Source organism: Cavia porcellus, unplaced genomic scaffold (genome assembly GCF_034190915.1).
Source record: "Cavia porcellus strain 051 isolate PalLab524CR breed Dunkin Hartley unplaced genomic scaffold, mCavPor4.1 scaffold_9, whole genome shotgun sequence".
Classification (NCBI taxonomy): domain Eukaryota; kingdom Metazoa; phylum Chordata; class Mammalia; order Rodentia; family Caviidae; genus Cavia; species Cavia porcellus.
Genome location: NW_026947492.1, coordinates 1,064,782 through 1,092,089, shown reverse-complemented (window position 1 = coordinate 1,092,089; position 27,308 = coordinate 1,064,782). Strand labels below are relative to the sequence as shown.

The 27,308-nt window shown below is 43.6% G+C and overlaps 1 protein-coding gene across 1 annotated transcript; it reads left to right on the top strand.

The window, feature by feature from the left end:
- Nucleotides 1-6,024: 6,024 nt before the first annotated feature.
- Nucleotides 6,025-26,950, top strand: Poglut3 (protein O-glucosyltransferase 3). The gene is made up of 8 exons (XM_023561521.2): nt 6,025-6,246; nt 12,988-13,185; nt 17,199-17,485; nt 18,910-19,126; nt 20,588-20,784; nt 21,571-21,765; nt 22,617-22,721; nt 23,965-26,950. Exons 1-8 carry the CDS (start codon nt 6,048-6,050, stop codon nt 24,085-24,087), a joined length of 1,521 nt encoding a protein of 506 aa, XP_023417289.2. The 5' UTR covers nt 6,025-6,047; the 3' UTR covers nt 24,088-26,950.
- Nucleotides 26,951-27,308: the final 358 nt, after the last annotated feature.

Genomic DNA, 27,308 nt, shown 5'->3' with positions numbered 1-27,308 from the left:
TGACAATGGCAAAGAGCCCAAAACAATGACAATACAGGTCTTCAAAACAAGCTGGTAGGAACATAAGGTTTTTTTAACTAGTGATCTTCAAAAGAGTTCCTCAGATCACCAGACACAAACACACAAAATTGATCCAATCCTATTGTTAACTGTTTTGTTCCAAGAACTAATAGAATTTGTAGTACAATTATCTTAGCTATTAAGTGTGTTTATACACATTTAGATATTTTTTCTTTTCCCTTTTTTTTCTCCTTTTCCCTGAGATACTATTTTTCCCCTTTGAGCAGATTCTTACCCTTTCACAGTATTTATTGAGGACTTTGTATCTTCTGTACTTTTACCATTTCTTACACTAGGAAGACAATATGGTATTTACACATGTGAGTTTGATTTATTTCACTTATGAGTATGGTCTCAAGTTGCATCCATTTACCTATAAAAATCTCAGTGTGATCATTCTTTATAGCTGATTAGTACTCCGTTGTATTAAAAAAAAAACACACACTTTTTAAAAATCCATTCCTCGTTTGATGGGCACTTAGGTTGTTTCCAAGATCTGGCTATTACAAATTGTGCTTCTATAAACATGGGTGCACATACATCACTATCCTGGCCTGCAGGTAAGTCCACGGAGACCCTGGAGGGGGAGTGGGGATGAAAAGGAACAAGAGACGCAGGGAACGGAGTAAGACGAAGAAGTCCGATCAGATCAAGTCTCGTTTATTCAAGGAAGGAATATCAAATATATAGGGTATTGGGGAGGAGGGAGTTGGGTTCTGAGATGTTAGCAGGTAACTTAGCAACAGTGGCAAGACTGAGGGTTATCAATTCAAATTTCCCGGGAATGGGCTCCTAAAGCGGGCTGATTAACATAATCCCTGAATAGACCAAACAAGCTAGGTAGGCAAGGTGCTGCTTAACCTCCAAATTTAACTCCTAGAGGGAGTTAAGGTGGTGCGGCCTGCAGATAGAAGGTGGCAGCCAATTACAGGGCTTCCCACATAGCACTGTACTATGATGTTTTCAGTTCTTCTGGGACTATGCCTAAAGTGGAATGGCTAGGTCAAACGGGGCTTCCAATCTCCGCTTTTTGTGGAACCTCCAGACTGACCTCCACACTGGTTGTACCAGTCTAAACTCCCATCAACAGTGCAGAAGTAAACACATGTTTTTCAGTTGACTATAAGACATGAAATGTTAATTCCTGCTAAGTAAATTAAGTTTTTCACTAATCTGTCTCGTCTAGCCTGTCTGGTTTTTTGGGAGGTGGAGTTGGCTTTTTGAAACAGGGTTATGCTACGTAGTTCAGGCTAGCCTGGAACTTAGTATGTAGCCTAGGCTGACCTCAAATTCACAGTGATCCTCCTGCTCAGCCTCCTGAGTACTGGGTGTGTGCCAACGTTGGTTTTGTGTTTGCTTTTGTTCTTGCCTATGTAGCGTGAAGTGTGCTTACCTTTCCTGGAAAGGCAACACAAAGCCCTTTCTCCACCAAACACAAACCTTTCCTCCAGGTCATCATCTTGGATAATATTTTACTCAAAATATTTTTACCACCCTTTACTAAAATTTAAAGTTCATTGAATCAGCTAGACCTTGTGGTATATGAGAGATAACAGTATTTTTAATTGGTTTATATCTTAATCACTCTAATTAGCTGAGTCAGCTAGTGGACAGGAACACAAAGGCTGTAAAAGGCACACACCAGAGATAAGGTACCGGGTCAGAGGTAATTACTGAACAAGCTTTCCTGAACTATGGTCCTGAGAAGTCAAAGGCTATAAATAATTACCAGAAGAATACAAAGGGAAGAAGGGGCAAGAAGGGAAACCGGGTCAGCTAAGTTACGCTGCTGGGATGGACTGTGACCCAGGTCCACGGGGAGACGGGAGTAGGGGACTCAAGTCCCGCAGGACAGCACAGGGCTCCCGCTGGCACGTGGGCCATGGACACCACCGCTCCGGCAAGATGCGATGAAAGCGCCTCACTCTCGCTGCCCCTCAAGTCCAGTTTTGGGGGTCTGTACAACCACATGTTTTTCTTACATTGTGGAAGATAACAGGATCATCTTCAGATGTTTCAAATAGAAAAAATCCTTAACGGGCAGAAGTCACTCAGGTCCTCAGCAAGGGGTTCCACGGGTTTGGCCATGATGGTAGGAAAGAGGCCAGGCGCCCTGGGTAAGGGGGTGCCCTTATTCTCTGTCTCCTGCAGCTGCATCAAACAGAAAGAAAAATAAGATAGGACTACCATTTGGGAAGTCAACTTATCTAGGCCTATCTTACTTTCCTTAATAGTTTCATAATATTGTGTACATGAATACTCCATAATATAATCCGCCATTTCTTATTAAGTGTTCACTTTGCTTCTAACTTTTGCCCCAAACATGGTGGCAATAAAATTTTTATGTGCGAGGTTGTACGTACTAGAGTTTTTATTTCCTGAGGGATGACTTCCGGGACAGGTGAATGTGTGATACAGTGTGCTGGCCCATGTAACATCCTGATTTTGCATCTTTCTGGTTGTGATGGGGAAAAATCCCTTGGCAAGTCCAGTTCTGTGTCCTGAATCTAGGCTTTCCAGAGTCACACAGACTACAGTTGGAGATCAGAGCTCATGCAGAAATCAGTGTGGAAGGGAATGAGAGTCTTACCAAAGTATATTATTTATGTCAAGCTTTTACATAACTTTTTTTTTTTTTTTGGTCTTTTTCCTTTTTATCGGTGCCGGGGATCGAACTCACAACTGCCTGCTTGCAAGGCAGGCACTTATACCGCTGAGCTAAATCTCCAGCTCCTACATAACACTTCTATCTGGAGTGCTGGCCACCCTCTCTATGCAGCTGATTCCTATTTATCTTCATGGTTCAGCACAGATGTCTCCTCTTTTGGAAAGATACTCTTGCTTCCCCCAGGATTAGGTCAGCTGGCCTTCAAATGTAGTATACAGAATACTCCACTTATAATTAAAGGAGGCCCTGAACATCCCTGAACATTCTTGCTGAGTGCACCAAGAATGTCACTAGTAGCTCTTAACCCAGGCTGTTCTTAGAGTAATGCGTACAGCAAGCAAACCTGAGTCATAACACACACATTCACATGCACACAAACATGCATACACACACACCCATGCACGTGCACACGCGAACACACACACACACACACACACACACACACACACACACACATTAAGCGTAGTCCTATTTACTTTGAAAGGTAAATTTCCCAAGCTCAGTGTTCTCTTCTTGGAATGCAACCCACTTTAGGCCCTTTGCATTGCTTCTATAGTGTTTGGGAGGCACAGGAAACCAACAAAAAAAAAAGACCATAAAATTCTTGCTACTTGGGCTGGGGATTTAGTTCAGCGGCACAAGTTGTCTGCCTGGCCAGCGCTAGGTCCTGAGTTTGACCCCCAATACAAAAAAAAAAAAAAAAAAATTATTGCTACTGCTTTCATAGTGAACACTGAATAGTCTTTATCTCTGACTCATGAATCTTACATTTTTGTGACTTGTTTTTTTTTTTTTTTTTTTTTTTTGTCTTTGAGACAGTCTTGCTATGTAGTTCAGGCTGGCCTTAGGCTCACTTCGTAGCCGAAGCTGGTTTTGAATTTGCAATGATCCTCCTGCCTCAGCCTCCCGAGTACTGGGATTACAGAAGTGCACCACCACGCTCAGCTCTTGTTTTGTTTTTGAGACAGAGTCTTGCTATGTAGTTCAGACTGGTTCTTGAACTAACAGCAATCCTCCTGCCCCAGTCTCCCAAAGGCTAGGATGATAGGCAATTTACCACATCACCAGTAAAGATAAATTCTTAATCTAAACCATGTCCCAGCCCAAGCCTAGGAGGTCTTTAAAGAACATTTCCTAGGGGCTGGGGATTTAGCTCAGTGGCATAAGTGCCTGCCTTGTAAGCAGGCAGTTGTGAGTTCCATCCCTGGTTCCGATAAAAACAAAAAAGACCAAAAAAAAGAAAAAAAAATTTCCTTTCCTGATATTGGGCTGCAGGCTATGGCAGGGATGCAGTTTACCTTGTTCTGGAATTAGACTGATGCCATCAGAAGTGGGATTGTTTTGAGTTTGACATCTAACAAATGAGTATAAATGTATTTATTCATTGATATATTTCTGTAATTAATTGGCAGTGGCTGTGATTTTAGACTCCCCTTTGTCCCTAAGACCTGCTAACAAGGTTTAACAATAATATAGCAGGCATTGTCTAAAATGCTCATTGAATGCTGTGACCATAGCTCAGTGGTTGAGCTGGTACTGAGGCTCTATGTTCAAGTCCCAGCTTTTTTTTTTTTTTTTTTTACCGGTACCAGGGATCGAACTCACAACCACGTGCTTGCAAGGCAGGCACTTATACAGCTGAGCTAAATCTCCAGCCCTCAATTCCCAGCTTTAAAAAAAATGTTGAATGAATGAAATTTGATTGATAGAGAATCCCAAGGCATCTGTTGATCTGAATAGATATGCTCTTGAAGAATGGATTAAGATTTTTTAAAAAGCAAACTGAGACTCAGAATTGCTAAACAATAGGGTGTTCATATACCATTAAGTAGCTGCCTTGATTAGTCCTCAAAAAGAAAACAAACAACTTGGGTGTTGCCCTAAATTATGTAATTTATTAGGTCACCTTTTACTACCAAGAGCAGCTAACCCTCAGATTGTTTCTCTAAAAGAATATTTTACTGATTTTGAAAAAGTGTGAATGTGGGGCTGGAGATTTAGCTCAGCGGCATAAGCGCCTGCCTTGTAAGCAGGCAGTCGTGAGTTCGATCCCCGGTACGGATAAAAACGAAAAAAAAGACAAAAAAAAAAAAAAGGTGTGAATGAAATGAGTTCTGTACAACTTTTAAAGGTAATAATTGGAACAAAGCATGAAGACAACTGCAGAAAATAAAATGTATCAAGTAATACAAAGGTTAGCCCTAGAACGTGCCAGGGATTTACTACCAGTTCTTATCTTTCTGGGGTACAAAGAACACAGTCTATAACCACTGCTTAGCGTTGTAAAAACAGGTCACGTGAACTGGTGGAAATGCAGGAAAAGATTTGCACTGGTAAAATTTGGACAAAGTAAAACAGCTGAGTGAGCCAATGAAAATTTTGAGATGCACTGCGAACTGCCCCGCGCCGGGTTTTGAGCTTTTGAGATTGAGGGTGCAGAAACCCCGACTCCATTGTAGAGTGAGTTCCTTGGGCTCACTCAGCCTGTGGAGATTTTACTGTCTGTCTTTTTCAAAAATAGATTCAATGCTGGGATTACAAGCACGGTGATGCACGTCGTGGGAGGCTGAGGCAAGAGGGTCCCCTGCTAGTTCAAGACCAGCCTGGGCTACACAGTGAGTTCAAGGTGAGCCTGAACTGCATAGACACACTGTCTCAAAACAACATCATAATAATAAATATTAATAACACAATTGATAAATAAATTAATAATAATCAAGCCATAATCAGTAGAGAGGAAAATAGTAATTAACCCATGTGGGTAAAACGGTCAAGAGTGAAAGGTAGGACCATAGTTGCAGCCTGCTGGGAAGCCGGCTAGGCTCTTCCTGGACCCACTTCCAGCAGCTGAGCCCGGCAGAGGGCAGAACGCTGCTCCAGCTCCCCTGCAGTGGGAAGGCAGCCCAGGGCAAGGCAAGGGCTTGCCTCCCGCGGCCCGGGCCGCTCCTCACAGCAGGCGCCGGACACGCTCACGGGTGCTCAGAAAACACCAGCAGAAAGCGGGGCGCGAGGCGGGATGCGAAGAGGAGGAGCGGCGGGGAACGCACCCCGGGAGGAAGGCGGGGGTGGGGGGGTGAACCGAGGCCGGAGCCACCGCGCGGAGGGGAGGGGCGAGTCCGGCCCGGCTCCGCCCCTCGGAAATGCGAGACTCGGCAGCCGAAGCCCGAAGGGGCGGGGGCGGGGCCGAGTGGAAGGCGGGGCCGAGTAGAGGTAGGGCGGGCCTATGAGAAGGCGGGACGGGAAGAGGGCGGGGCCGGATGCCGCAGAGCCCCGCCCCGCGCAGGCGCGCTCGGCCCCCGGCCGCCGCCCCGCCGCTGCCATGCGCCCGCCGCTCGCGCTGCTCCTCCTGCTGCGGCTCGCGCCGCCTGTGGCCGCGGCGGCTGCAGAGGCGCCCGTGAGCGCGCGCCGCAGCCTGGTGTGGGGACCGGGTCTGCGGGCGGCCGTCGTCCTGCCCGTCCGCTATTTCTACCTGCAGGCGGTCAGCGCGCAGGGCCAGAACCTCACTCGCTCACCCCCAGGTAGCGTCGGGCCGCGAGCCCCGTCTCCCGCCGCCCGGGAAGCCGCCTGCGGCCCGCGGTCCTCCTGTGGGGCCCGGTGTAGGGAGGCAGTGACCGCCAAAGCCTGTTGGAACCGGGCGTGGTGGCGGTGCACGCTTGTAGTTTCAGCGCTCGGGAGGGTGAGGCCGCAGCCTGGGCTACGTGAAAGAGTTCGGAGGCCAGCCTGGACTGTCTCAAAACAATAATGGCTGTTGAATGGGTGCATAACTCCACGGACTCTCCGCGCCTAAAGTGCAGGGACCGATGTTTGGAGGCACCAGGGTGTAGGACGAGCGCCGCGTGAGTCATGGTTTGGAGGACGGTCCCTCCGCCTCGACCCAGATGCCTGAGGGTTAGGGCGGGCATCATCTCGGATTACAAGGATCTTGAAACCACTGACTCCTACACAAAGAACCTGTCTGGGCGTTGGGCAGAGGCAGTTTTGTGTGCTGTTTCCTTTTTTCTAGTTTTGAGACCTTGAAAGCAAGTTAAGGGGGTTACTGAAATTCAGTAGCAATCATTCGACTTCTCTCTACAGAGGATGGATCTTGTCCAGAATGTCTTTCTGATGGGTGTACCTCTCACGTTCACATGTCACCTTTGCAACATTTCAGTAACTTGTCCTGCTGGTTTTAAATTGTTGCCAGTCAGGATTTGCTAATTTATATCAAAAGTTAGGGCGTCTGCCAACTGACATCCTGTAAAGTCAACAAAGAAACAACCCAGGGTTTGGTCCTCGGGTCTGGAGGAAGTTCGGGGAGAGGAGTAATTGACCAAAAAGGGACTTTAAGGGTGTAATGTGAATTTAAATTTTCTTTTTAAATTCAACTCATGCAAGAAGTATTCATTTGCTGTTTATTTACTGTGGTTGGTAATCCTGCTGGTATAAATGGGTGCCAGCCCATCATGTAATTTACAGATTCGGAAGTAACAACGCCTCACTGTACTATATACTTGCTAGCATGAAGGAAGAATGCAGTAGAAACACTAAAAAGTTGTACTCATCTTGGGGACACCTAGGAAGATCTCAGGAGTAGAAATCCAAAGGATGCAAAAGTTTGCTTGCAGGGAAGCAGATGGCTTGTGCAGTTACCCAGAGGCAGAAGAACAGGGAGTTCAGGAAAATAAGAAATGTAGAGATGCTAAGCAAAAAGAGGAAGTCAGGTTGTAGCCAGAAATCTTCGAGGACCTTGAAAGCCAACCAAAGGAGTTTTGGAAATAAGGGAGAACCACTGAGGAATTCTCAGATGAGGCATGACAAAAATCTACCTCTTCTTTAACTACTTCAGTGACTTAGACAGATTCTCAGTATGTAGCCTAGACTGGCCTTGGACTCAAGATCCTACTGCCTCAGCTTCACAGAGTGCTGGGATTGCAGGCTTGTGTTAACCTGCACATTTCATCTTGTGCAGGTTGGGAACAAATCCGTAAGATGTTCCTGGAAAATAAATTTTCCATATGACTTGATCAAATGAGGTCAAAGATTTATGTGCAGGAATACTCCTGCCACACTAATTATTTATTATAATTATCATAGCCAATCATATGGTAACTGCTGAAGTATGGTGCATTCATGTAACGAAATGTTTGACAGCCTTTGAAAGTAACCGTTTAGCCAGGCATGGGATCCATGCCTGTAAACCCAGGACTTGGGAGGCTGAGGCAAGAGGATTGCTGGAGGTTCTAGGCCACCCTGAGCTATATAGTGAGTTTAAGACCTGGACTACATAGACCCTGTTTCAGAAACTAAAAGTTCCTTTTAGATTTCACTTATTTGTTTTCCAAGCAGTCGAGTTTATAGAGACAGTACAATAAAGGTTGTTAGGGAAGGAGGAAAACGGGTATAGAATTTCAGTTTTGCAGGGTGAAAATGGTCAGCAGAGCTCCTGTAGGACAGTGTGAATATGCTTAACACTCTGAACTGCACACATACATACATACTTAAAAATACAGCTCAGCAGTAAAACATTTGCTCAGCATATTCATGCTATGTTTGGTCCCCAGCAAGGGGGAGAGTGTTCGAATGGTAAACTTTATGTTACGTAGTTGTCTACTAGAATTTCAAGTATTTAAAATAATTAATATTTTAAAGGATTATTTAATGATGTTTACCTTAAATTAAGGGAACACTTTAATAGCTACACCATACAGCAACCTGCTATCATACAGGAAACCTGGTCCAGCTGCCCAAGATGCTTTACACAGCAGCAGCCAGTCAACAGCAAGGAGAACTGAATACTGCTCTCAGATTGGCTACTTGGAAACATCTGCCAAAAAAAATTGTAGAATATATTTACAGTGTCAGTGAAATTGCCAGGCTTTCTGAGAACAGTCAGTAAGCTCTAAAGAAAAATCCACAATTGACTGAGGCCTCAAACTCTGAACCTTGACTTCATGGAGTATATGGTATACAATTCAAACACTTGGTCACCATTTCTAATATTGTCATATTAAATTATTACCTTTTGTAGCATCCCTATGTGTTTTTATGATGGTTCATTTACTTGAGCAGATTTCTTTATAATCCTTTCAGTGGGTTTTTTTTTTTTATTATTATTACTATTTTCTTTTTTGGTACCAGGAACCAAACTCAGGGCCTTCTCTGAGCTACATTCCCAGCCTGATTTCTTTACAGTTTTTCCACACTTGTTTCAAAGATCCTAAAATGTATGAGTTTGGTATTTAATTACTTAATCGTAAGGTGTCAGATACTGCATCATTATAAGTAAATTGAAGAGACTCAGAAATATTTCTCTTGACCTACAAAAAAAATAAAACCGCTTGATCAACAGAATCTAATATCCACTGGGTTTTGAAACTAAGAATAAAATAAGTTCTTTTGGTAATTTAAAAAATACGTATCTAGGGGCTGGGGATTTAGCTCAGCAGCATAAGTGCCTGCCTTGCAAACACGCAGTTGTGAGTTTGATCCCTGGTACCGATAAAAACAAAAAAGAAAAAAAAAAGTATCTTCAATATGCTTAATGATGTTGGAGTTCTGCAAGCAAAGGGAAAATCCAGGGTCGCACACACTAAGGGTCAGCAAAATGGCTCCCGCCCGGCCAGCCTAAACAAACAGCTTTTATTGAGATAAAGAACAAAGAAACTCAAATTGTGCATGCTTAGATTACATAACTTGTTTGCTTCTTGTCCTTACAGGACTTCATGTTTTTACCTTGGGATGGGGGCAGTGTTGCAAGGCTTGCACTTTCTCGCCGTAACGTTGTTGGCCAGATGTGTCTGGGACAAAATGGAGTCAGTGTGGCCTCTGCATAATTTCATAATAAGATACATGTGAGACCAAAGACAACTGTAGTCACAGTTTGCAGTTTGCAGGCTGTGGCTTTGCGTGGACACAGCACTGTCCCAACTCCCTTTTGATATGGTGAGGTCAGTGGTGATGTGGTACTGTGAAGAAAGAGGCTCCATTGCTTACCTGTGCTATCATAATATTAATCAGCACAGTATTGTTTCAAAGTCTAAATCCACTAAAAAGAGAAATCTTGTTAAGTAGATGGACTTACCTGGAACAGAAAACTCACAGAATTTTGCAGTCAACAAGTTATTATAGTGTAACTGTCTCGCTTCAACTGAGGAAACAGGATCAGAAAAGTAAGCCCGAGTATTTACAGGGATGTGTCTGTCTGTGTGTGTGTGTCTTTATGTAAGGTGGGTGTGTGTTTGTGCATAGTGTAAGTAAGTACCTGTACTCTCTAAGGAAATGTGTTTAGCAGAAGTACTTGGAATTTGACCGGCGCAGCCCCAATGAAACAGGAGACGCTCTTGTGGGCAACAGTTAACTGCTGCTTTATTCACGCGGGCTCTGGTTTATATATTTGGCCGTGACCAATCACAGGCTGCCATGAGGAAGCAGGGCGGGAATGGGACGCAGGCTCCGGCTACCATATCCAGCTGTGGCCAATCAGGAGTTGCCACAGAGTACGGAGTGAGCACGAAGTGCGCACGGGTTGGCTAATTTAAAGAGGGACGTAGCGCATTGCAGAAGCTGGCGTGGTCCTTAGTCCCGGGTGGGGTATGGTATGTTGAGCGCCTGCGCCCAACATCTCCCCCTTTCTTTATAACTGACGCAAGGTCTCCAGAGGTCGGTGCCCCTCGTGAGGTGTCACGCTGCAGTCATGACAGTGCCTCACTACTCGTTGGTGCTCTTTTGGAGGGGGCGGGAGTATTGTTTTATGAGCCCAACCCGCATGCTCACCGACATGGGGACCGGGGTGTCTCCTGGCCAAGGACGACACCCCCTGTGATGCTTTGCTCCACACCTGCGTCACAGCATGGCGAGCCATGCTGCAGGGCTTTGACCAGATTCCATGATCAGCAATGCTTGTTTGATACTTTGTCCCTATTCCTTTGTCTGCGAATCCGACAGAGCAGAAGTAGACTGCCGAATGCGGCAAATGTAGCCATGGCAGCCAGAGCCCCTATTCCTGCCCATTCCTTTATGAAAGCCAATTGGAGAGTTGGCCCGAGCTGGATCACAGGAAACTCGTCTGGGTCCGTCATAACTAGAATCGGTACGAACTGGAGCACCTGCATAACAACAGCTGAAAGTGCACTGTTATCCCAACATTGTAACATATAACAGGTTGTGGTGGAGCAATTTAGAAAAGTCATATTTGTGGTGTTTATGGTGGCCAGGGAGAATCCCCATAATATCTCCTAGGAGTATCCATCCAGGGGGTCACAGGCGGTAAACTGGAGGACCCTTGCCCAGATAGGGGTGCAGAAGGATCCCCGGGGCCTCCGAGCTGGCGCGCCCTTAATCGCGGCGGGCTTGACTTGGGCCCCCTGCAAGATGCAGGTCGGGAGGTAGAGCTGTAGGTCTTATATGGGGTGGCCCTGGGATCCCATACTCGCTTTCATTGACCCATTTACTCTGAGAAATCTTGCGTTGCAGCTCATTTATGGCCTCAGAGTAGGGCCCTCTCGACTGCGTGTGTGTGACTTCCCCTCTTTCGGTGGTGTCTGCATCCGCCATTTTGTATACTTCTTCTTCCTCCCCCTCATTATCTGACGAGTCCTCTGTTTCTGGGTTGGGTGCGGTCGCCTCGCCTGTGGCACTAGGCTCGCGAGATTGCTCGCGGGAGGATTCTGCCTGATGGTAACCAAGCGCCATGGCGCCAGCCCTTATATGGTCACGACAAGAGGCGTCTGCGAGGCAGCTTCTCACCACTGCCCAAAGGGGTCTGACTCCTGGCTCCAGGAGGCCATTTTATGCTGCAAAGTCAAGATCTCTCCCTAATTTATCCCAGCTGGGGATGGTAACGGACCCCATGGGACCAAACCAAGGTGCTACCTTATCGACCTGATCGAGGAAGTTTTGAATTTGTTCTCGTTTCATTTGTAATCCCTTTTCTCTCAGTAAGTCGCCCAAAGTGACCGATAGCGGCTGAGTAGCGGTGTTACCCATGTTAACTGGAATTTCAAGAGTTTCTTTTTATTTTATTTTATTTTATTTTTTTCTTTTTCCTTTTTTTTTAAACAGGGACAGCTTAGTCCCCGTGCCCCTTTACGGCGCCCCCAAAACCTGCTTCTTTACAGCACCGGGAACTCTCTTTACGAGTTCCTTGACCCTTGCGACGCGTCCGCCCAAGGTTGCCTGATAGCCCCCGCCATCCGGCCCGGCAGCCCCTGCTGCCTGTTGCGTAGCCCCCGCTACCAACGTTGAGCAGTTTAACCTGTCAGCCCCCGCCCGCCGAGTAGCCCCCGCTATCGGCGCTTGACAGTTTTACCTGTTGACGTTCTGTTCCATCAGAGAGAGAGTCTCGTTCCCCGTACTGTCGGAGAGAGGGTCTCAGCGCTCCCCGTACGGGCCACCAGTTGACCGGCGCAGCCCCCCAATGAGACAGGAGACGCTCTTGTGGGCGACAGTTAACTGCTGCTTTATTTACGCGGGCTCTGGTTTATATATTTGGCCGTGACCAATCACAGGCTGCCACGAGGAAGCAGGGCGGGAATGGGACGCAGGCTCTGGCTACTATATCCAGCTGTGGCCAATCAGGAGTTGCCACAGAGTATGGAGTGAGCACGAAGTGCGCACGGGTTGGCTAATTTAAAGAGGGACGTAGCGCATTGCGGAAGCTGGCGTGGTCCTTAGTCCCGGGTGGGATATGGTATGTTGAGCGCCTGCGCCCAACAGGAATTTGGTTTAAAAAGAAAAATTTCCTTAGAAACGAGGGCTGTTTGGTGTTAAAGTGGTAAATAAAGAACACAAATAATTGACAAGGAAAAAATTGAATTGCCATACAAGTCTCATTCTTATAGTCCCTGGATTTTTTTTTTTTAACAACTGAAATATTTTTGTTTTCATTTTTTTGGTGCTGGGGATCAAACTCACTTGCCAGACAGGTGTTTATGCCACTGAGCTAAATCCCCAGGCCCAGGCCCTGGATTTTTAATTACCTAAGATTTATTACCATTTTAAGGAGAAAAGATCAAATAGGCAAAAGTTTGTTTCTTTGCCTTTCTTGTTAATCAGTTTTGTTCATTCAATAAATCTCTTTAGAATCATCAAATGTTAAGTCAGATCCTGGTTTGAAGACATGAGCCAGACGTGGTTCTTGACCTCTGAGGACCTTCCACGGTGAAATACTTGTCAATCATAGATACTGCAGGACAAAGCAATCCTATACAGAGACAGCTGTCGGATAATTAAGGCACAGTAATTGGAAGTGGTAGAGCTATTTGTGTTTCTTTCTCTTTCAGGTCAAACAGTATTCAAAGTAGTAGTCAAACCTCTGTCATCTAAAGAGGTAGCCCGGATTCATGTCCCTGCACCTTTGGACAGGAATGATGGGACATTTTTGGTGCGATACAGAATGTATGACACTGTCAACAAAGGGCTGAAGATAGACGTCCTTTATGGTGATGAACATGTGGCTCAGTCTCCCTATATTTTGAAAGGTAAGTGATTATTAATATATTAACAATCCAGAGCTGACCTTATATGTAGGTGTCATCTCTTCAGAATGGGTTGTCTTGACCCTGCAGTCACATTCAGCAGAGTAAACATTGCATATTTACTCCCTGATGTTCTAATTGAAATTCTAGGGAAATGAAAAATAATTTAAAGAGATTTAAATGAGGAGAAAAAGAGCATTTATCCATGTAGTTAACATTTTCAGCACTCTTTATTCCTTTGTGTAGATACATAGTTCTGTTTAGTACCTTTTACCGTCTATCTAGAGGATTTTCATTAATGGTATCAGCTAGAGTTCACCAGATAGATAAAGGATTCACCAGGTAGCCGTATAATGGCCACCTGCAGAGTCAGGTAGAGAAGAATGCAGAAGGGAAGCATGCACCCGGGAAGAAAGCCTGGGTGCTAGAGAGCTTAAGAGCAGTCCAAGATGGAAGTCCTGGAGCTCCCTGCAGAGTCCCGGGGGGGTCTGTGTCAGGAAGCCACGGATCCTGCCCTGCAGGGCTGAAGGGTGCTCCACACGCCTGGAGATGGACATCCGAGGGTGACGGCGAAGACGAGCTCATCCAGGAAAGGATGAGCTTTCTCTCCTTGCGCATCCCATGCAGGCTACAAGTCTGCTGGTGGCACCACTCACCCCGAGTGGGTCTTCCTTCTGCAGTGAGCCCATCGTCCCCCCAGAACTACCAGAGGCCACCCAGCTGGGGGTTTCTTTCTTCTTTCTTTCTGTGTTAGGGGTACGGATGATCACATCATCACGGGCAGTTTGTGCCTGTACATGGTGTAACTTCATTCTTTTTCCTCCCCCGTTCCCTTCCCCTCCCTCCAACCCCTCTCTGCTGGACGTTCCTTACTCCAGTTGTCACCACAGCTAAGTCTCACGTAACTTCTCTCTTAGACGAAAGTGCGGTTAGTAAATTGTTCCAGCTTTTGCATTTTTGAAAAAGTCTTTCTTCTGCTTTCCTTTTTGAAACACTTTTTGGCTATAGAATTGTAAGTTGATGGATCGTTTTCCTTTTGTTACTTCTAAAGAGGCCACTCCCCTGTCTGCTCACTTCCCACCAGAAGCAGATGCATCCTTGGCTTTGCTCTTCTGTACTGCTGTTAAGGTTTTGTCTTTAAGGTGTCTTTAATGGTGATAATGTGCACCGTCCGTGTGGGGAGCTGATTACCGTCACCCATGTTGATTCCTTTTTGTCCCCTTTCCCTTTGCTCCCTCCCTGCTCCATCCTCCTCTTGATTCCCTTCCTTTCTTTTTTGTACACTTCAGTTCATGATGTTTACCTTCCCCGTGTGCAGCTCATTCCTTGTCACTCCCCTCCCCGTCTTTCATCGCTTGATCCTCTGACCCTTGAAGAAAGTTTTTCCTCCCTACTTCCTAGTATCTATCTTTTATTTTACTCTTTATTAATACTTCTCACATAAGAGAAACCACGTGATAGTTAAACTTGTGTGTGTGATTTATTTGACTTAACTTTATGGTTGCAAGATGCATCTATTTTCCTACAAATGACTTGTTATTTTTTTTTTTGCACTTTATTTCATTTTTTTGGTTTTGTTTTAAAGAGGATAAAGGGGCTGGGGATTTAGCTCAGCGGCATAAGCGCCTGCCTTGCAAGCAGGCAGTCATGAGTTCGATCCCTGGTACTAGTAAAAGGGAAAAAGACGAAAAAAAAAAATAGGACTTTAAAACAAGACCACAGAGAATCAACAATGGCTGCAGCCCTCAGAAGGAGAGTCCCCCAGATGTCACACTGTGTACCACTAACCCCTAAACCTACGGTCAGGCCACTGGCCCGAGACCTGCAGTGTTGGTGAAACAGCAGAGCGCCACAGGCGTCCAGCTGCATCCACCTCCATAGCTACCATCACGGCTGTGTATCTCTGGATAAGCTGGCCGACAAAGGTGGGGGAGGGGGTCCGTACTTCTTGTTTGCCAGCCTGCATGCCAGAAGGGCCTGGGGTCTGTCTGTTCCAGTCCAGTGGTGGCCATTGCCCAGCACAGGTTCCCAGATGGGGCTTGCTTGCTGATGCGGCTTTGTTCTGTCTACCCCCAGTCTGCAAATGGCCAGGTGTGTCTTTCTTTATGGCAGTAGAGTTCTCCATTGTGTATAAATACTACATTGTTTTCATCCATTCATCTGTTGATGAACATGTAGGCCACTTCCAAGATTTAGCTATTATGAATTGCGCTGCTGTAAACAGGGATCTGCATGTACCACCGTAACACTGTGTCTTCAGCTCTGCTGATGAAAATGCCCCGAAGGGAGAAGCTGACTTACATGGAATTCCTAGTTGCAGTTTTTTGAGGCCTCTCCACACCGATTCCCCTCGTGCTTCCTTAGTTTCCATTCCCTCCGCCTGCAGTTACTACCATTGGTTATGTGGCTTCGTGCTGACAGCCACTCCCTCTGGGGTAAGGTAGAATCTCAGTGTTGTTTTAATTTGCAGTTCTCTAATTTCCATCAGCGTTGATCAGAAATTAGAGAACTGCAAATTAAAACAACACTTCATGGATTTCTTGGCTATTTATACTGTGTTTTGAACAGTTTGGTGGTTATGTTCCTTGGTGTTTTCTTCATGTTTTTTCTGGTCGGGTTTTTGAGTAGCTTCTTTATTCTTTAGTTTTCAACAAACTTAGGAAAAAATTGACCATTATTTCTTCAGACATTTTCCATTGTACCAAAGTCCCTCTTAATGATTTTGATTACTCATATTTTAGGCCTTTTTAAAATTCTTCCATTATGTTTGATTTCCACTGCTGTGTCTCTAAATTCACTAATGTTTTTTATTTCCTTCAGTGCCAACTTGTCATTAACACCATTTTATCTCTTGATGCTGTTGATGTTCTTAAGCTTTGTTTCCTAGGATGCAGCTGAGTTACTTGGAAACAGTTTTTCCTTTAGAGTTAGGCTGTGCCGTTTGTTAACTAGGATTATAGGCAGGCTCCCTCTGGGGCTGATTACTCCTCACTGTGGAGGCGTACTCTCTGCATACTCCCCTCATCCCAGGAGTGGCAGGCTTTTCAGTCTGGCTGGTATGAACAGGCACTATTCCAACTCTGTACGCAGTAGGTCCTCTTCCTCTAATCATCTTGAGTGATTCTCCCTCTGCTTTGGATAGTCTCACGCACTCATCATACACACTGCTACACACTCAGGCACCCTCCCGTGGATCTCTGGAGTTCTCCTGTAAAGGGATTTTTATAGTAAGGTAAATACAGATAGAACGCAAAGCAGTATATTACATTTTTTGTACTGGGACTCAAACTCATGACCTCACACTTGCCAGGCAGGTGTTTGTGCTGTTGAGCTATACTCTGGCCCCTAATATATTAAATTTATATAAAATCTTTCTAAATGAATCTTTAGAGATGTTATATGCTTATGGGTGACTGTTTAAAATAACATTGCCCAATTCCTTTGGGTTACACATTTCCTCTTTGAGATATGCTGATGGAGATGATTTTAGGAACTCAGAAGAGGAGACTTCCTCATCTTTGAAAGTCACTACTACAAAATTTTAATGCCTGGAAATGAATATGCTTTTTTTTCTTCTTACAAGGTAAGTTTTATGTGCACTGACCATGTAGACCTCACTACAAATGAATATCATCTAATTGACTGAGAGCAGGTCAGGTTAGGTTAGAAGAGACCACAAGCTATGCTAAGTTGTCCACAGTGACTTAAAAGGGGAAGATTGTCATGCCTGGTGGCATCCTCAGGTGTCTGAAGTAGGATCATGAGTTCAAGGCTAGGCAGCCAGGCCCGAGCTCAAGACCGGCCTGAACTGCATAGCAAGACGCTGTCTCAGAAAGCGGGGCTTGGGACAGAAAGTAGCATTGCAAGGCTGTGACTTGACTTGCACCTGATTTGTCTGGGGCAGTTTTTTCTGTGTGGCTAATCCTAGGATTTGCCGAGAAGTGAGCCTGTGTTCCCATCCGGGGCAGAAACAACACCCTGTGCTGCCGTGCTGACTGACACCTCGCCTTCCCTAGGCCCAGTGTTCCATGAGTACTGCGAGTGTCCAGAAGAGGATCCTCAGGCCTGGCAGGAAGCTCTTTCTTGTCCAACCTGGGAGCCCCAGATCGAAGAAGATTTTGCCTCCTTCCCCACCATCAACCTCCAGCAGATGCTAAGTGAAGTTCCCAAAAGATTTGGGGACGAGAGGGGTGCCATTGTTCATTACACAATTCTTAACAACCACATTTACCGGCGGTCTTTAGGGAAATACACAGACTTCAAAATGTTCTCTGATGAGATTTTGCTGTCGCTGGCAAGAAAGGTATGAAAATGAATAGATTGGTTTCCAAATACTATAATTTAATCATTTTGTTGTAAAATTTAAATGATTAGCATTATAAAAGCAGAGGATAGGGGCTGGGGGTTTAGCTCAGCGGCATGAGCGCCTGCCTTGCAAGCAGGCAGTCGTGAGTTCGATCCCCGGTACCAAGAAAAACGAAAAAGACCAAAAAAAAAAGCAGAGGATAAAGTGATTTTAGGCTTGGGTGTGTGCCACCTGAGTGTTCTAAGCTATTTCCCTCTAAGACTTTCTCCTGCCTGTAAGATTCAAACTAAAGGCTTGGGGGGGGGGGGAGGCCACACGGCACGGCCAGTTTCTGAGGACTCCCAGCTGTTTCTAGCCTTTGGGTCACTTCCTGAGGTTCTCAGTCCTGCAGGACTCCTTCACCTGCTGCAGCTGTGTCCTTCTCTTTCCTTCAGAGTGACTTCAGTTTGGACACATTCCTTGTATTGCCCCAGCCATCATGAGAAGAGAGTGCGTACGCACAGTCTGTTGAGGCTAGTGTGATAGAGATTAGTTTGGACCAGTGCGTTCTGAGAAACAACTTAGAAGTGCACACTGTGTGCTAGTGAGACTCCTCACTCGTCCTGTGTCGGGGAATTTCTCACTGGTGGCCCGATCTTCAGATCTTGGCCGCTTACTAACAGCAGTTGGGCCCCCTTTCTTCAGATCCTCCGTATTCCGCAGCAGCCATCTGTTATCCTGATATTCAGCCCCTCTTTCCATGTTTGTAGAGTACTGAATTCCTCTTCAGCAGAGCAATCCAAGCCATCTGTTCTTTCTTGTTCCTGATCATGTAGGATGCAAAGTAAAGGTACGCAGTTTTTGTCACTCCCACCTGAAGAGGCCGTTTTCTAAGCCGAAGCGCAGCCTCCCTGACACACAGCCTTCCCAGGTGCTGCAGGTGTGGCTGCCGTCACTTCTTACTTCAGTGGCAGTAGCTTCCCCCCACCCCCACCCCCCTGCGAGCACGTGAGCACATTGAGTGTTGGGTCCTAAATGCAGCAGTCTCTTCCTGGGCTGCAGCAGAATTATGCCTCGTCCCTGTGTCTTGTGTTTGTTACTGACTCTGTAACTCTATAGCAATAATTTTGTCTTTTTTTTTTCTTCTTTGGGTCTGGGTATTGAACCCAGGACCTTTGCACTGAGCTATCTCCCCACACCTTTTTTATTTTTTAACTTGAGACAGAGTCTTACTAAGTTGCATAGGCTGGGTTTGAACTTGTGATTCTTCCTCAGACTCCTGAGTGCTGGAATTACCAGCACACACCACCACGCTCTGCTTCTTCTACTGTTTTTGAATGGCCAGCTCTATCAGAAATATTTGGAAAGCCCAGAAATCGTAATATTAAGTACCAAAGACTGAGATCCTCCCAGCACTAATGTTTAGATTTGTGTTTACTTAGGTTCGTCTCCCAGATTTAGAATTTTATATTAATCTTGGCGATTGGCCCTTGGAACATCGAAAAATCAATGAAACCCCCAGCCCTGTACCTGTCATTTCCTGGTGTGGCTCTCTGGATTCAAGAGATGTGATCCTTCCAACATACGATGTCACCCACTCCACACTCGAAGCAATGAGGGGTGTTACGAATGATCTGCTTTCTATTCAGGGAAACACAGGTAAATTAAGGCTACTCTAAGAGTAACATTTGTAAAGAAGAAAAAAAGTGAAAACGTTCAGTCAAAGACAATAAATATTTAAATAGCTATTCTTAGTTTCTAACCAACAAAAAAGAGTAAAAGCACCCTTGACCCTGGGGATTTAGATCAGGAGTACATTGCTTTTCTACCATCAGAAAAAAAGAATAATTAATTGCCAAAGTATTTGTTTAGGATTCTAATCGAAAAATGAAAGACATATTGGCTAGGCTGACAGTGCCCAAGTCTACCTTTACTAAATCTTCTTTAAGTTGGTCATTTGTAAATACCTTTTCAAAATAATGTACTTGGTAAAGTCATCTCTAAATTCTGATTCAAAGGCCTTTATTGTGGTGAATAAAATGAGGATTCTGAAAAGTGTAAAAGTTTAGGCATACATAAGAGAATTTTGATAATAAAATAATTTATATTACACCCTGCAATATTTTGTAAAGAATTACTCCCTTTGCTTTTACTGCCTCTATGGATCCTTTAAAATTTAAATTGTTTCCCACTGCCTGATTTCCTTAGATTTATGGTAGAATATACCTTTTTTTTCAAACAAACTCCTTCAGTTGAACAAAATCTTGCCTTGCCTTTACAGCCGTTCTTTCTTTTTATTGTAGTTTAGTGAACTTTTTTTGGTAGACAACATCAGAGACTAGTAAAATTATCAAAAATAATGTAGCATAAAACTGACCAACTTTCAACAGTGAATTCCTAAAAATATATTAAAATAATAAAGACGTTGATCCCTTCCAGTTCTATATTTTATGATTTTTTTCTCTCAGAACTCAGGTGTTAAACAATGACTTCTCTGTTTAGAATAAAAGTAATAGATGTATATTAATTCTTCCAGGATATTCCCCTCCCTAAAGAGAGGATATAAATAATGTGCATATAGTTGATTTATATATTTGCATCAACAGCATATTAGAAAAAAATGGTTTTCCCTGTGTTCAAAATTCTAAGCAGCCTGAATATTAAAGATTGGTGGTTGTTACTTGATTATACAGTTCTTTTCTGGTCATTTTGTGTAAGAACAAAAATCTAGGTCATTTTTATTGTGAAACAGAGATAGAAGAAGCTATTGCCAGGTCAGTGGGCCAATCGTTGAGTCTCTTTTTGCTTTGCATTTGGCCCAGTATTATTTTGGGTATTTCCTACTCTTACGCAACAGAAAACAATACTTGTGTGAATGCACATTAATAGACAAATGGGTGGAACTGAACGCAGCACATTAGAAGTATTTTTAAAAGTACAAACTTAAAAGCATCTCTGAAAAATTAAGCCTTGATCCCTTTTAGAAAAAGCATCTACTTTCCTAGATGAATTGATAAAATCATTAATTTCTTAACCAACAATGGCAAAATAAGAAAATAATACTTACCATATAGAAATGTCAAATTCGTAATCATAATTTTTATGGCCTCAAACTTCTAGGGCCTTCCTGGATCAATAAAACAGAGAAAGCTTTCTTCAGAGGTAGAGATAGTCGGGAAGAGAGGCTGCAGTTGGTACAGCTGTCCCAAGAAAACCCACAGCTGCTAGATGCAGGAATTACAGGCTATTTCTTTTTCCAAGAGAAAGAAAAGGAGCTTGGAAAAGCCAAGTTAATGGGCTTTTTTGATTTCTTTAAGGTATGTGTTTGAGCCTCCTCTGTGACTGTGAAGTGTAAATGTCTACCAAGCAGATGCACTTAGCAGCTTTCTTCTGTCCTCTGAACTGACAGGCACTGTCACACCTCTCATTAGACAGAGAATCACAGAGTCCTGTGCTGCCTTTTGTCATTGTTACTGACTTTGTCCATCAACTCTCTGAGAGCTATTATATGTTTAATGGTAAAAATACAGCCATTGTAGCTATATCACACAGCAGCCAGGGTGGAATCCGCATGCTGCCGCCAGTCCCGCCCGGCCACAACCCAGGGACTTTGGTCCCGCAGGGCCTCTGTGCTGGCCCTTGTTCCTCCCCACCATCGCCGTGAGGCCCAGAGAGGCAGATGTAAGTTATACACAACGTCTGCCTGGCTAGAAGACGCCTTCACACCAGCGATTTAAGAACCAAGGGGCTGGGCACCTAGCTCACTGGCAGAGTGCCTAAATTAAAGTGTACATTTTTATCAGTATTCAACTTTAACAAACAGGACTTTTGAAAATAGTTTTAATAGCTAATTACACAAATCTAGATTTCCATTTACTAACATTATCATCTTTAAATGCGTTGTATTTCTTAAAACTGATCTGCTATAGGCTGCTTATGATTTTAATACAGAGAAAAGTAAGTTGCAAAATAAAACTTTTAAACATGGAATTTGAAAAAAGAGACACAACTCCTCCCGTTTATTATTACAGTGTTAAAGAGAGGCAGGTGTGAAACAGATGATGACGAGGTCTTTGGTTATGTTTTCTGTTTTGGTCTTTCAGTACAAGTACCAAGTGAACGTGGATGGGACTGTGGCTGCGTATCGGTTTCCGTACCTCATGCTGGGTGACAGCTTGGTGCTGAAGCAGGATTCTCCATACTATGAACATTTCTACACCACACTGAGGCCTTGGAAACACTATGTTCCAGTTAACAGGAATCTTAGTGACTTACTAGAGAAAGTTAAATGGGCCAAAGTAAGTTCTCTGCAGTGTCATTTCTTCAGGCACCAGCAGTTTCATCGGGATTGGGGCCTGCATTTTGTCACAACACAGTTGAACTAACATAATGAGATCAAAGAAATGTGAGTTTCTGGAATTTTTGTTCTCGTGAGATATCTCAAGAATCAACATCAGGGCCAGTGATACAGCTCAGCAGCACAGCGCCTGCCTGGCAAGCACAAGGTCCTGAGTTCAACTCCCAGTGCACACACAAAAAACACATCAGAATCATGTTGTGTGTCCTCTGTCGACATTGTTTGAAGACTTTTGGACTTTATGTCCAGAGTTACACAGAATATAGGTTTTCTGAATGAATCACTATTTGTGCTTACATGGACAAAAAAGTTCACACAAATGCAAATCGCATATTGAAAAGGCCAGAGAGAGGACTTTATGGATAACAAAACGTTTAAAGTGATTATGGTAGTCGTGTTTTACTCACATAGATGAAAGGCACAAGTTCTTAACCAAGCACACTTTACAATAGCCAAGAATTACATGTTTCCCATAAGGTAGGAATCAGTTTCCCAAAAGGAGCGGCATTTAAAAGCTTTCATTGTTTCATTACAAAACTGTAAAAGTTCACTGTTCTGCTGTAAGACTGTTCTAGTTCTGGGTATCCAAGAAGCAGTATTGGGTTGGGAAATAACTCAGCCGTGTCTAGGAAAGTACTCTTCCCATAGCTGTGTTACTAAGTTATATCCCCATATGTTCCAGCTGTCCTATGATACTCACAGCCAACCCTACAGCTGTCCCACCTCACGCTTGCCCCTAACTTTTTTGTGGACTACAGAAGAAATTTTCATTCATTTTTTAAAACCCTTTAGGAAAATGATGAAGAAGCCAAGAAGATTGCAAAAGAAGGACAGCTGGCTGCTAGAGACCTGCTACAGCCACACAGGCTCTACTGCTACTATTACCGAGCCCTGCAGGTCAGTTCAGTGTCCATCTTGCCACGCCTGCGGTCCTCAGATCGTATGCACAGCCCAGTATCTTAGGTCCCTTCCTCCTGAACAAGTCGGCCTGCGGAACTGCGTCAGCGGAGGCCTCTTCACGGGAGGAAAGACCAGTGCTCAGTCCCTCTATGGCCACCACATTTTAACCTCTGTTCATTATGAGGAATAGCTTGGTGCCTGTGCAAATACAGATTAGCATTTCCTCTCATTTTCCCAGAGTTCTCTGTAATTATATGCCCTGTGGAACTCCTAGTTCAGGCGTTCTTGATTCTTAGAAAGCTTCTTTCTCATCTAGGAAACAAGTAGGTTGGAGTAGAGGTCGCTGATTTCTGTCTCTGCTCATATCATTACCTCCTTGTTCTCCTTTCTACTTAAAATCCACGCGTTCGTCATCACAGTACAGGGCACAAAACAGATGCTTAGCTTACTATAATAAACAAGCAAATCAAAAACGCTTATGGTGGTCCTGAATTCCGACCTACCAATGTTTCCTGGGAATCAGAGGGTGAGTCCTTTGAGTAAGTGCCCCTGCTTCTTCAGTAAAATCTTCCCAGGAAGACAAGAAGTGAAGTCATTTTTAGCCTACAATTATATTCCTATTGCTAGAGTGAAAGTAAATTTCCTTGTGTGCCTGTGGGCACTGCCCTGTCAGAAGACTGACGGTGATACGTTACACCATTTATAGAAGTGGCCCTTCCTTTTTTTAAGTAAGTCCTGTCCTCTCTCCTGGCTTAGCTTTAATTTTAATAGTAGGCTTTCTTCCCCTAAAATATTAATTAGGCTGTTGTGCTCATGTCACCATTTTGTTGGGCTGGGCCCAATACTAGGAATGCCAGTTAATTTGGACACAGAACCACTGAAGTGAAATATCTAACTAATAGGGATATTTCAGTCAGCAACCAGAAGAGAAGGACATTTTACAGTCATGTTACCATTTAATAAATAGAAGTGACTCTGCTCCATAAGGGCAGAAAGTGTGCTGCTACAGCTTTAGCTTGAAATGCTTGTCAGTACCAACAGTTTATTACTGTTAACAACGCCGAGATCTGCTATTTGTTTCAAGTAGGGGCATTTGACTTGGCATCTCTTGGTAGAGTCTTCTGAGTTGCTCCTAAAATTGTGGATTTAGGGTCCTTGCTAGAGAGCAGGGTAAGGTGGCAGTATCAATAGAAATTAAGTGTGGACTAACCTTACATTTTTGCCTTAAAACACATTTCAGCAATATGCCGAACGCCAGTCCAGCAAACCTGAGCTACGTGATGGAATGGAACGTGTTCCTCAGCCCGATGACACCTCCACCTGCCAGTGCCACAGGAAGGGGCCTTTGAAGGAAGAGCTTTAAGGCCACCCAAACTCACACTCCTCTGTATCCAGCTGCATCTGTGAGGGAGGACTTCAAATAGACGCTAAGATGCAAAGGAAGTACAGGAGACTTCACCCAGTGGGCCACTTCTGCTGGTGGCTTTATATAATGTGGCCCAATATAGCAATATTTGAGCAAGTATTACCAGGTTATCTTTGGATATTAACTTCTTTCAAGTAAAAACTGCTACTTACTGTCAGCATCAAAATTTCTCTGAAAGGGATATTTGCAGATCATAGAAGATAGAAGCTTGCCACAATATGTCTCCCTGTGCTTCTCTATTCACTGGCTTATTTCTGTGTCGTTTACTTTCTCTCTTCTTCCAATAACGAAGAGAAAACTTTTGTTTCCTCCTCACTGTGGCCTCTCTCGCAAGCTGCTTTTGGCATTCAGTAATAGCAGCTTCTTGGAAAGTCTGATAAGAATAGTTACGGTGGAAACTATAGAGGAACTAGTTTTCTAAAGTACTGCTCATGTATTATTAGCTAATTTTTGAGATAAAAATTAAAAAGAAGCATGGCACTGCATACTTGTAATTTTCCCAGCGCTCGAGAGGCTAAGACAGAAAAATCACCATGAGTTTGAGGTCAGTCTGGGCTACACAGTAAGTTCAACACCAATCTGAAGGACACAGGGAGACCCTGTCTCAAAACAGCAGCAACAGAGGAGAGACTGTGCCTTAAACTGGTTATTCGCAGTCCGTCTGGGTTGTACACCCACTATCAACAACAGTTATTTGTGTAGGTAAAAGCATCTTATAGGCATCTTTCATTATCTGTATACTAACTGGGTAAAGGGTAACTATTGTCAAGTGTAAGTCTGTTTTTAAACATAAAAACAATCCTGGAAAACATCTACAATAAGCTTCAGGAACCCTGACGTCCTGGGATTTACTAATAAGCTGACAAGAGAGGCAAGCGCATAGCCTCACGGTACCCGTCACCTGCTTCAGCGGATTTCATTGCCAAGATAAAGACTTTGGAAATTGCCTCTGCCTTTTCGACAGGGTCAGGACATAGTACTCACAGCCCAGAAAGTCATTACACCTTCCTTGTAGTTCTGTCAGTCCAAGATTTAGTTTGTAACAGAACATGCTCTAACAACATGCTAGCCACACTGCTATTGCAGAAGTATTTACTCCCATAATTGAAACGTTTTAATATAAAAATAGTGTAACATTGTAAACCAAGTTTAGACTAAAAACAAAAACAGAATTTCTTATTTCTTTTCTTCCTGGTAAGATTTTCCTGAAGAAAACACAAGGTAGTTCCTCAAAAGGACCAATCCCCTGATTCCAGGAAACATTTCAGTTCCGGATTCAGCCCTAAGATGTTAGAAGTATTATAAATATTTTTTACTGTTTTATACAGCTAACTAAATTTATCTTCACTCTTTTTGAAGAGAAATAACCCAGCCTTTTTTTCAGTAGACAAAAACAAAACTAAATTTCAGGACAATATAATCAAAACCAGGTATCTAAAGCAAATTTGAACACCCACTAATTGTTTAAAAGTGTACAAGTGTAAATGAAAGGGCAAGCCGTCCTGAGTCCGTACTCTGAGGAATGGCCTCGTACATCGATTATCCTCATGGCTGGGCTTGTCAAAACTGGAATTAAGGAGAAGAGCTTGCTTTCTTCCTTCTGCCCTCCCACACACGAGGTGCTGACGGCTAGTAGTGTTTGTTAGAAACACTTCAAATTATAAAAGTTGATGTTAGCTGCTTCCAATGGTCCTCGTACTTAAAAGGAAGCTGACGACATTCAGAAAGCTTCAAGGAGTGGAACAGGAAGGATGTGCCTGAGAAATAAAAAGGAGCCTCTCAAGATATTCGCAGGGAGTGAGCGGCCTCACCTAGAATATAACCCTCCGCCCACCAGACTGACTGCGCGGTTTCAGGAGAGTTAGTTCCCACGGCTGTGTGTTGACTCAAACAGAACCAAGTAGAAATGCAATTACTAAAACCTCAGTTCTTTACCCTTTCAGTTAACACACTACCCACCTAGTCCATTAGCCATTTTTAATACTGCAGCTTCCATATAAAAATCTGAATTTTAAAAGGAGAGAGAAGTGTAAGGATATACAAGTAAATATAAGAACCTGTTTAAATAAGCTGTCAGCATGTTTGTTTATGCGTTAATACAGAAACACCCTAAGTGGTCACTATTAGAGAATTAGCTAAATGCATCCTTGATGCATCCTTGATGCATCCTTGATGCATCCTTTGCTTGATGCATCAAGGCATCAAGCAAAACCATTAAAGAGAATGAAAAAGCTTTAATTATACAATCATGACAATGATTCAATGAAAAACAATTTATAGAAACATACCGTGAAACAATTTACATAAAAAAGAGAATGGTGCAAAGTTTGGAAGGAAAGCCAGTGTGAGGAGGGATGGAGAGAAGAAAATTGGGGTTTCTTGCTTTAAAAAAAAAAAAAATCTCAGGGGCTGGGGATTTAGCTCAGTGACATAAGCACCGGCCTTGCAAGCAGGTGGTCGTGAGTTCGATCCCCAGAACCGATTTTTTTAAAAAAATCTCTTGGGTCAGAGATTTAGCTCAGCGGTGTAAGCACCAGCTGGGCAAATGCATGGTCGAGAGTTTGATCCCGTACCAAAAAAAAAACTCTTTGCTTTATATCTTTTTATAATATTTAAATTTTTTCTTACAAATATGAATCAAATTATAAAGAAAAATGCCACCTGGGAAAGACAGTAAATGCACAAAAGACAAATAGTAAAAGAAAATAGATAATTGTGTTTTCCATTATGCTACTTTAGAATATTATGTCATGAACATGTTATATATGCTTTTTAAATAAAGTAAATTTTCTATATAAAATCTTGAAAAATATATTTTGTTCTTTTAAAGAGATTGTTACCGCTTGAAACTGATCTTATTGTAATGCTGACCTCATGAATAAATGAACCTAAAGTTGTTACCATCACCCATCCCTAATAGACAGAAATACAGTGTTAGACAAAATATGTCTGGGTTAGACACCATTATTTTTAGTTTATTGTGAAAATGTAAAAAAAGTAGAGAGCAAATGGTTCTCTGGGTTAATAAAACCTCAGTGATTAGAACTATGAAGTTCTTGTTTTGAAGGAAAGTAAATCATCTTTGTAGTGTGAGGTATGTCTGACTTCAAGGAGTTGAGAAAATTAGACTGTATGGGGCCAGGGATTTAGCTCACTGG

Coding starts and splice junctions, on each gene's coding strand:
- Poglut3 (XM_023561521.2), top strand. CDS start 6,048: ATGCGCCCGCCGCTCGCGCTGCTCCTCCTGCTGCGGCTCGCGCCGCCT. Junction 20,785..21,570: donor GCTTTTTTGATTTCTTTAAG/GTATGTGTTTGA, acceptor TTGGTCTTTCAG/TACAAGTACCAAGTGAACGT. Junction 21,766..22,616: donor AGAAAGTTAAATGGGCCAAA/GTAAGTTCTCTG, acceptor AAAACCCTTTAG/GAAAATGATGAAGAAGCCAA.